The following is a 10,905-nucleotide window of genomic DNA, read 5'->3' as shown; positions in this document are numbered from 1 at the left end:
GGATAGGCTCCAGCTCCCCGCGACCCGCTGCGGCGGATAAAGCGTGAGAAAGTGGATGGATGGAAGTACAGGACATTAAAACAACACAACTGAAAGAAACTAAAGCTTTACCTCGGCTTAGGCCAGTTGGATTTACATCGTCCTCGATTATATGTTGGCTTTTCAAAAAATATTTTAAATAAAATTAAATGTCACTTGGGATTCAAGCTATTGTTCTGAATTCAAATCAGTTTTAGATTTAGTAGCCTTTTCATCTGCTATGAAACTGGTTTTTATGACACTGAGGATACTTCTTACGCTGACACACACACACACACACACACGCATGTGCACACACACACACACACACACACACACACACACACACACACACACACACACGACTGAAGCGGAGCTAGTCAACAGCTTGTGAGGAACTTTCAGTGTGTAGCTGAGCCAGGTCATTACCACACACTGCTACCTTAGCCTGAACACGAACTTGGGGATGACCACGCCCTTATTTAGAGAGAAGAGGTGTCAATCAATCAATATGGCTCAGTATACATCAATCACTCCCATTGTACCATCAAGAAGGGCGCACAAATGCTTTTCAGGGTTAGTTTTTTTTAAAAGTTGACATGCAGTTTAACAGGCAGGACAACTCGAAGAAAAGCCATCATCAATGGAACCCCGATTTGACGATTCACCATGACAACAGACGAGACGCGCACCGCAACGCTTTACGGCAGTCAGAGTATAGATTTTAATGTATGAAGACTTCAAGGACATTTTCAGAAGAAAGAGAACAGCGGTGCAGCTGTGAAGAAAAGAGAGATGGCGTGGGAGTGAATTGCTGCTCAAGTCGATGCGTAAGTTTAAACGTAGTCCTTCGCACTCACGGTAAAAATACATAGGTAAACGGCTTGAATAATAGTTTATTAATCAATTTTACTTAGGTACGATCCAGCAGGGGAGAATCACACATGTCAGCAGCTGAGAACGAAGGATAAAAACAGAAGGATATAACAGATGAAAAAATGGGTACGTTTAAGCACTTCCTTCTCAATCACTTGAAGTTCTCCAGCAGTGTCCCAGATAGCCACTCAGCACATGCTGTAGTAGTGGTCAATGTGTCGTGATGGTTGGATGAAGGCGCGCAGTTCCTGTTTGTTCAAACCCCACCACCATTTGAGGCCCTTAATGATGGAATGTATGGGTGAAAGTAAATCCTTGGTAAAGAATGTACACACATCAATGCAAATATCAACTTTTTTCTTCTAACACTAGCATTTAGCATGTTCTATCTGTGCAGCATAATGTGGACAGTGATCTTTCATTTTCATTGTATAACCCTGTCTTGTTTCGGCGACATTGAGTCCTTGTATGGAGAAACAGGCCCAAAGTTTGAATGGAGTCAGGCCTCGAGAGATTGATGAAGTTGTTTAGATGCTACTCTTGGTGGTGAGTTTAATGAGATCCATGGAGGGTGAAGAAACCCCATAAAACATTCCACTGACCCAAAGAGTTCACTTTCCTGAACGTTGGACAGGAACACGTTCTGGTTCAGGGAGCCGTTACCATCTTTAAAGTGAGGTCTGTTTTTCAGGCTATATACCTGAAAAATATATACCTGTTTATCAATCAGTATTTAATATTGGATTAATTTAATGGACTTAAATTTGACGTATTTAACTCTTGGTGGGCATGTGGAAATTGACAAATACAGATATCTTTATTTCATAATAATTTTAACTGCATATTTCTTCATTATATGTAGTAATGGTACTATTGTGTACATTATCTGGTTCCACCAAAACCTTCACGAGCCTATGTACATCTTTATTGCAGCTTTGTTAATCAACTCTGTTCTTTTCAGCACTGTGATCTACCCAAAGCTTTTGATTGACTTTTTATCTGAAAAACAGATCATATCTTACTCAGCCTGTCTCCTACAATATTTCATGTTTTACTCTTTTGGTGGTTCAGAGTATTTACTGTTGTTAGGTATGGCCTATGACAGATATGTGTCCATATGTAAACCTCTGCAATATCCAACCATCATGAAGAAAACAACTGTCTGTATCTTTCTGGCTGTTGCTTGGCTTCTTCCTGCTGCTGAGGTGGTGGCATCTGTGATCATGAGTCTGAACAGGAAGCTCTGTAACTTTACTCTGAAAGGCATTTTCTGCAACAACTCAATCCAGAAACTTCCTTGTGTTCCTTCAAGAACAGTATCAAATTATGGTGTGTTCATTTTGATAAGTGTTGCACTTCTTCCCTTATTGTTCGTACTTTTTACTTATGCAAAAATACTTACAGTGACATACAGGAGTAGCAGGGAAGTCAGGAAAAAAGCTGCAGAGACCTGTTTACCTCACCTCCTGGTTTTGATAAACTTTTCTTTGCTGTGCATGTATGACATCATTAATATCAGACTAGAATCTAATATTCCCACAGTTGCACGTTTTATAATGACTTTACAGCTAATTTTGTATCATCCTGTCTTTAATCCAATCATATACGGACTGAAAATGAAAGAAATCCATAAACATCTGAAGAAATTGGTGAAGATTAAATGAACATGATATCATCATTGACATCTGTAATAACAATAATGTGATTTATCGGATGTTGTTGTTGATAATAAATAGAAAAGAGCATTTTTTACTGTAAAATGTGAGTTCTGCTCAATTTTCCTTAGTTGCTTCACAATCTTTTCACGTGTCAGATGAAATAGTCAGAACTCTACAAATGCATAATAATAACAATATGAATATTATGGGCATATGAATGAAAATAATAATTAATCCTAAACTCTGTATAAGAGTAACATTTTTAAATGATTTTTTATAATGTCAGGATTTATTAGGTATGTATAATTTCTCACTCTCTTGTAATGATTATTAATACAACATGAATGATTTTAAATATAGAACACATTATTGCGTGGCCATGTGATAAATGCGTTATCCTACAATCCTCAAACTGAACACCTTTCACTGTAACCCTTAATTGTAAAATTCAAGGCCTGCAGCCACATCTACTCGTCTTATTGTTACTTATGTTCTAAAGCGGAGTGAATGTAATGAAACCAATTCCCCCCTTGAGGATTATTGAGGATTCTGATTGTGAAGACACTTTGAAAATGAATGTCAAAGGTAAAGAACTATTCCGGCGAGTTAACAGTTTATCACTGTATCATACACCAAGAAACACCGTGTGGTCACGTCCGAATGATGGAGGAATTACATAAATTGTAAACTTTATCAAAGAGCTTAAATCAGAAGCCAAAAGTTTAAATCAATGGCGATATCAGTCTCTTATGCTTATTGTATCTCTGCCTGTACTCTGTATGACTCTGTGAACAGACTGGATGAGAATACGCACATACACAGATTACACATAAATGGACCGAAGCAGAGCCAGTTAGCCAAATTCAAGCTGACTTCACAATACTCATAGGTCACTGTGGGCCAGGTGCAGTTACTGGGTCCTGTGTGGTTGGGAGTGACCTTTTATGACAGTCAGTGTCAAGGCAAAGCCACGTTTGCCCTGTCCCTCATTGCTGAAACAAGCTGAAGTCAAGTGGTTCACACACTAATAAACCTGAGGGCAACGCAGCCGGCAGGTTGTCATCAAAAATGAAATAAAACCACAGCCTCCGCTATTCTTCCTTGTCAGAGAAAATAAACAATCTTCACTACGATTTCAACAGTAAGCGTAGTGAAAAGGCCCCATAATGGTACAAATATTTGCACAGACAGCACTGGTGACATGAAGAGTAAAGCAAATGGCAGGTGTGTTTGCAAGTTATGTCTGAACTCCAATGTCTAGATCAGGTGTCTGCAACCTTAAGCGTTCAAAGAGCCAAATTGAACCAAAAAAAATTAAATCAAACCTGTCGGGAGCCGCAAAAAATTATAAGCTTTATATGAAGGCAATACAAGCTCTAAATGTCTATATTAGCTATATTAACCTACTATCAAACTGATTAACTAGTGTACAATGCATAATGAGATGCATTATCTATTTTCCATGCAGCGCATCCTGGAGAGAATGACACCATGTGACTGTGTTGTACCAGATTTGGTGCTTTAAGTTTAACTTCCATTACTATATTACTGTATTATGTTTTGTTGCATTGATGAACTCTTTAAATCTACTCCCAAATGGAGCTCACATATCGACGATCAATCTTAAATACAGTAATCCCTGTTCAGTGTGTGATGGTGATGGTGATGAACGTCTCTGGACTCTTTCAAGAAGGGGGGGTGAGAAAGCCTCGCTGTTCATCCCTGATGAATACAGTCAGCTTGAGCTCCAATGACAAAACAGTGTTTCCGCTCCTGGAGACTTTTATTGAGCATGTTTAGATAATGTGTTTTAAACAAGCAGTGCTATTAACTATTATTTCTTTTGCTGCTCGTTGGAGTTTACATACCTGCACAACAGCCTGTCTGTTCACTATCGATCACATCACAGGACTCATCACGTTGAATTGATAATGCTGGAGTTGAATTAATGTCCTACATTTGCTGACTGGTGATGTTGCATCTTCTTTCCTTCACTGTCTTTGCAGAGAGAAGCGTGTCTAACTTTCTGTATGATGTTTTGTTTTCATTATTCTAATGAGTCCTTCGTGTAATCACCACCTATTGGAGATATAATCGGGGGGACTGTGTGTGTGTGTGTTGGAACCCCATTATCCACAGCGGTAACTCCGGTCAGAGAGCAGGCACCACACAGGGAACAGTTGATTTCTGGAATTTAATCAGTAACTTTACATTACATTCTTCTTCTTCTTTTCCTTTCGGCTTTTCCCTTCAGGGGTCGCCAGAGCTAATCAATTGCCTCCATCTAACCCTGTCCTTTGCATCCTCTTCCCTCACACCAACTACCTTCATGTCCCCTTTCACTACATCCATAAACCTCTTCTTTGGTCTTCCTCTAGGTGTCCTGCCTGGCAGCTCAAAACTCAGCATCCTTCTACCAATATATTCACTATCTCTCTTCTGGACGTGTCCAAACCATCTCAGTCTGGCTTCTCTGTTATCTCCAAACCTGTAACATGTGCTGTCCCTCTGATGTACTCATTCCTGATCCTATCCTTCCTGGTCACTCCCAGAGAGAACCTCAGCATCTTCATCTCTGCTACCTCCAGCTCTGTCTCCTGTCTTTTCCTCAGTGACACTGTCTCTAGACCAAACAACACTGCTGGTCTCACCACAGTTTTGTACACCTTTCCTTTCATTTTAGCTGAAACTCTTCTATCACACATCACACCTGACACTTTTCTCCACCCGTTCCATCCTACCTGTACACGCTTCATCACCTCTTTTCCACACTCTTCATTGCTCTGGACTGTTGACCCTAAGTACTTAAAATCCTCCACCTTCTTGATCTCTTCTCCCTGTAACCTCACTCTTCCACTTGGGTCCCTCTTATTCACACACATGTACTCTGTCTTACTGCGGCTAACCTTCATTCCTCTCCTTTCCAGGACAAACCTCCACCTCTCTAGCTTCTCCTCCACCTGTTCCCTTGTCTGATCATTGACGATCCACCTCAACAAGATTTAGTGTTCCAGGTAGAGACTGACGAAAGACTGACTGGGTAACTTGGGGCCCCTGCATCCAGAAGTTGACCTAACAAACTGGTGCCGTGATCCGGATTCTAATGGCTGGACATTGATAGAGATGACACCGTGACTGAACTGCGCATAATTAAGGTAACCAGAGAACCTTTATCAATGTCTGTCAGACAATGTATGTGGTCTCTTCGATGTGTCTGTGAATCAGTAAATGTAAAAGTAATGTGTCGGTGTTTTGAAGGACTAGTGAGGTGAGGAAAAAAACTAAGTAAAGAAAAGTTAAAGTTAAATAAAATTGAAGTTAGAGAGAACTGAATGATTTTTGATAAAGTTTGGTAATCCCACTGGACGCACAAAAAGTCCTACATGCCACATATATTGTCTTTAGCAAAAGCAGTGACAAAAGGTGCTGGTGTTCTGCGAGAGACAAAATCAGGAGATCTCACATGATCAAATAAAACGGCTACAATTAACCAAGTTTACAAGGCAGCACAAAGATGTTTAAAGTTCTTAGGCTCATCATAATATAATTTGACTGAAACAAAACCTCCAAATCAGTACAATAAGATTTAAAGGTCCCATATTATGCTTTTTTTAACGTCCATTGACTTCGCGGCTACGTATTTCGCTCTAATTCTTCTCGTGTTTAGCGCCCTTGTTTTTCATGACATAACGGTTGATTTTTCGGCGCTGAGCGTGGAGCTGCTTCCTCATTTTCAACAGTCTTTGCTTAACATAGACTTGTGGCTCATTGTTTAAACATGATCAGACCGGCCGGTGAGATAATTACATCCCACTTCAAAGCAGTGATTTATTGTATTTTCAGAAAATCGTCATGGACTATGACAGATCGTGGATAACACGGGAGCTAAGCTAATGCAAACTAATGAAACATGGGATTTTACCTGTAAGACCAAGTTTTTCTCTTGTATTCTTGCGCGTGTGTGTATGTGTATGTGAGATTTAAACATTATATACATGCTATTCATTATTTTGCTGGCTGCATAAGTATTTAGTTTTAATCATACAATAAACTTGTCAGTAATGACAGGGTTCAAATGTCTTTTCAGACATTTCAACCCTGTCCCAGTACACACAGAACTTATCTAATCTTTTCATACCCTTGAAGTCTGTACACATTTAAGCTCACCTAATCTGACAATTCCATCCATGGAAGTCTTCACACTTATGGGGGATCAGGATGTAGGCAGCTCTGTCTCAGTTCTTTGTTTACAGGATGAAACCGGAAACGGAAACTACACCGAGAAGAGGCGGCCGAAAACCCGGCACGATCTGATTGGACCAGCAGACACCAACTCCCCCTCGGAGTTTTGTTTCAGTCCGGGCCATGAATTTCGAGAACCCCAAATATCTATTGATGCAGGAAGCGTTTGTTTACCAGATTGTAGGAATTGGTCGGGTTAGGGAGGAACACTATGTATATGCAGATACCTGAAAAAGTGTGATTTTCATAATAGGACCCCTTTAAAGTCTGCACGCAAGTGACACATAATTCGCTCAAAACAAAGTCTAAGTTTATGGTGAATTACAAACGTGTTTTGGGTCTGTTGAGAGCAGCTGGCAGTACCCTCTGTCAGTGAGGTCTCAGCCCAAAGTTTGGATGGAGTCAGGCCTCGAGAGATTGATGAAGTTGTTTACGTGCTGTTCTTGGTGGTGAGTTTAATGAGATCCATGGAGGGTGAAGAAACCCCATAAAACATTCCACTGACCCAAAAAGGTCACTGTCCTGAACGTTGGACAGGAACACGTTCTGGTTCAGGGAACTGTTACCATCTTAAAAGTGAGGTTTGTTTATCAGGCTTTATTTCTGTTTTAAATTCTACCTATTTGTCAATCAGTATTTAATATTTGATTAACTTAATGGACTTAAATGTGACATATTTAACTATTGCAGGGCATGTGGATGTTCACAAATACAGATATCTTTATTTTCTAATCATTTTAACTGCATATATCTTCATTATATGTAGTAATTGTACTATTGTGTACCTTATCTGGTCCCAGCAAAACCTTCATGAGCCTATGTACATCTTTATTGCAGCTTTGTTAATCAACTCTGTTCTTTTCAGCACTGTGATCTACCCAAAGCTTTTGATTGACTTTTTATCTGAAAAACAGATAATATTTTACTCAGCCTGTCTCCTACAATATTTCATGTTTTACAGTTTCGGTGGTTCAGAGTATTTACTGTTGTTAGGTATGGCCTATGACAGATATGTGTCCATATGTAAACCTCTGCAATATCCAACAATCATGAAGAAAACAACTGTCTGTATTTTTCTGGCTGTTGCTTGGCTTCTTCCTGCTGCTGAGATGGTGGCAGCTGTGATTATAAGTCTCAACAGGAAGCTCTGTAACTTTACTCTGAAAGGCATTTTCTGTAATAACTCAATTTACAAACTTCATTGTGTTCCTTCAAGAACAATATCAATTTATGGTGTGTTCATTTTGATAAATGTTGCACTTCTTCCCTTGCTGTTCATACTTTTTACCTATGCAAAAATATTTACAGTAACATACAGGAGTAGCAGGGAAGTCAGGAAAAAAGCTGCAGAGACCTGTTTACCTCACCTCCTGGTTTTGATAAACTTTTCTTTGTTGTGCATGTATGACATCATTAATATCAGACTAGAATCTAATATTCCAACAGTTGTACATTTTTTAATGACTTTACAGGTTTTTTTGTATCATCCTGTCTTTAATCCAATCATATACGGACTGAAAATGAAAGAAATTCATAAACACCTGAAGAGATTGTTTAAGATTAAATGAATATGTTATGATTGACTTCTGTAATAACAATGCAGTGATGTGATTTATCAGATGTTGTTGTTGATAATAAATGTCAGAGAGCATTTTCATCTTAAAAATGTGTGTTGCTCGATTTTCCTTCGTTACTCCATAATTTGCTCCTTAATTTTTTGATGGGTCAGATGAAATGAATAACCAGTAAAACTCTATAAATGAATATGCATATTATGGTCACAAGTATGAAGGTAATAATTAACCCTAACAGAACTCAGTTTAAGTTAGTATCATCTCTAAAATGATTATGGATATCATGGCGTTTTCACAGGGAAGAATGTGATTTTAAATTGCTGTTCCATTTTAAACTACAGTGATACCTCTATTTACGAATGTCTGTACTTACGAAATTTTCTACTTACAAAATTTCTCAGTAGGAAAATGTTACCTCTACTTACGAAAGAAATTTCGACTTACGTAATGTAAAAACACAGTATCGGCTGATAGTCAAATCTCCCACAAGTTCCTGAACGCAACATTCTCTTAGCTGCTCTGCCATTGGACATTACTTATTACCGTATTTTTCTGACCATAAGTCGCTCCGGATTATAAGTCGCACCAGCCCAAAATTGCATAATTAAGAAGGAAAAAACATATATAAGTCGCACTGGAGTATAAGTCGCATTTGTGGGGAAAATTTATTTGATAAAATCCAACACCAAAAACATACATGTCATCTTGAAAGGCAATTTAAAATAAAAATAAAATAGAGAACAACAGGCTGAATAAGTGTATGGTATACTAATGTTACATGACTGACATGCCTGGTAATGTCAGTAACGACGTAACATATTAACAGTTATTCAGATAACTCTAGCATAAATAACATGCTAACAACTTTACCAAACTATCAGTTTTCACTCCAAATCACTAAATCCAATGAAATCTTCATCCTCGGTGTCACTTTTAAACAACTCCCCCAACTCGGGAGGTAGACGATGCGCCACATCCTCTTCTACGTCACTTACGTCAGACTCATCGTGAGTTACTGGCAATGTTGAAATTGTCTACACAGGCCTAGAGCAACCTCTTGCAGTTAAGTGTGAAAATAACATGTGAAATGATATAATAATGTGTTAACAAATTCACACATAAGTCGCACCAGAGTATAAGTCGCACCCCCGGCCAAACTATGAAAAAAACTGTGACTTATAGTCCGAAAAATACGGTACGTATCTTCCTGGCATCCCATTGGCTAAGAGGGATGCCACTCTACCTCTGTGTGGAGCTAGAACTGTGCTTATGGAGTGTCTCAGCATTCGGCACTCGATCTGTGAGGTAGTCTGATAGTTTTGTGCAAATATAATAACTTTTTGAGTACGTATTTAACATTTAATATTATGAAGTGGTAGTAGTCATTGTGGTCTTGAACTCACAAGGAGAGTCGCTGAAACCCAGTCCTATAGGTTTTAGCTGTTGGCCCCCCACCTCAGGTGATGAAGTCACCTGAAAGTAACTGAATCATTTCCTCTGTGTGTAACCCTCCCAGTTAAAGACAGTTACAGCCCACTCCCCAATCTAAAAGTGAAAGAAGCAAAGCTTTTGTTGTTTGAGGTCAACCCTCACATACTGGCCTTGAGGCACCGGCTACAAGTGAGCCTTCTCCTGCTCACTACCCTTAAAGAAAGTCCCCTCTGACTCCAGGCCCTCTCAATGAGCATGGGTCCAGAACCTCATAGTTCATCGACGTAAACCCGACTGTATAAAGTTGATATCAGTCAACATTATACACCAGCTCAGTATCTTTCACAACCAGAGAGGTGACACTCCATACCCTAAAAACAGTTTTGACATCCTTTGATCAGTCTTGCCATCCCGTAACCATATTGTCTTTTTCTGCTAGTGGCAGGCCAATTGGAGGACAATCAATTAATCAGTCAATTCTAAAGTGTATAGCCCAAATTCACAAGTAACAACTTGTCTCTGAGGGCTTTACAAGCTATACAGAATTACAACTCTACACTGAGACCCTCCAACCATGTAGGAAAAACTTGTGCAGAGAAAAAAGAAGAAACCCCTGGGAGAACCCCAGATGATGGATTCCTCTCCCTAGGATGGTAATTGTGTAAATGATGTTACAAGTAAAGGACACAACAAACATGACAATGATCAAAGTCCATTGTGTTTGAAGTGAGATTGGGAGCATGTTATTGAAGAGGTTTATACAGGTGCAGTCCAGGAACCAAATGGCAATCGAGGTCAGTATTCCAAGCCACTTGTTCTTCTCCCTATCTGTTGCCGGGGCCTGTGGTCAAGTCTCCACAAGGGAGCAGGTTGTTCGCCGAACCGAACACCAGGAAGCTTGGAGTTGATAAGGAAGAGAAAATTCCCCAGGTTATGTCAAGACAGTCTGAGCAAGCAGGAGAAGTGGAGGAACTGCCATGGCAATTGACTGGTCGATCCATGGCCCGTTTAGTTGAATACAAAGTTAACATTCTTGCAAGAATCAAAGACAGAAGCACAAGAAAATCTCCCTCAACATCTTTATAGCAGCCACTTTCTCTTGTGCT

General features: G+C 39.5%; 2 protein-coding genes across 2 annotated transcripts; both read left to right on the top strand.

The window, feature by feature from the left end:
• The first annotated feature begins 1,646 nt into the window (after positions 1-1,646).
• Positions 1,647-2,558, top strand: LOC137605198 (olfactory receptor 6N2-like). Its single transcript, XM_068329686.1, has one exon. The coding sequence runs from the start codon at positions 1,647-1,649 to the stop codon at positions 2,556-2,558; it is 912 nt and encodes a 303-aa protein (XP_068185787.1).
• Positions 2,559-7,450: 4,892 nt separating this feature from the next.
• LOC137605204 (olfactory receptor 6N2-like) lies at positions 7,451-8,362 on the top strand. The gene has a single exon (XM_068329699.1). It carries the CDS (start codon positions 7,451-7,453, stop codon positions 8,360-8,362), a length of 912 nt encoding a protein of 303 aa, XP_068185800.1.
• The last annotated feature ends 2,543 nt before the right edge of the window (positions 8,363-10,905 follow it).

This window comes from Antennarius striatus, chromosome 12, assembly GCF_040054535.1.
Source record: "Antennarius striatus isolate MH-2024 chromosome 12, ASM4005453v1, whole genome shotgun sequence".
NCBI classification, from domain to species: domain Eukaryota; kingdom Metazoa; phylum Chordata; class Actinopteri; order Lophiiformes; family Antennariidae; genus Antennarius; species Antennarius striatus.
The sequence above is the reverse complement of the archived record's forward strand: the minus strand, read 5'-3'. Positions and strand labels throughout refer to the sequence as shown.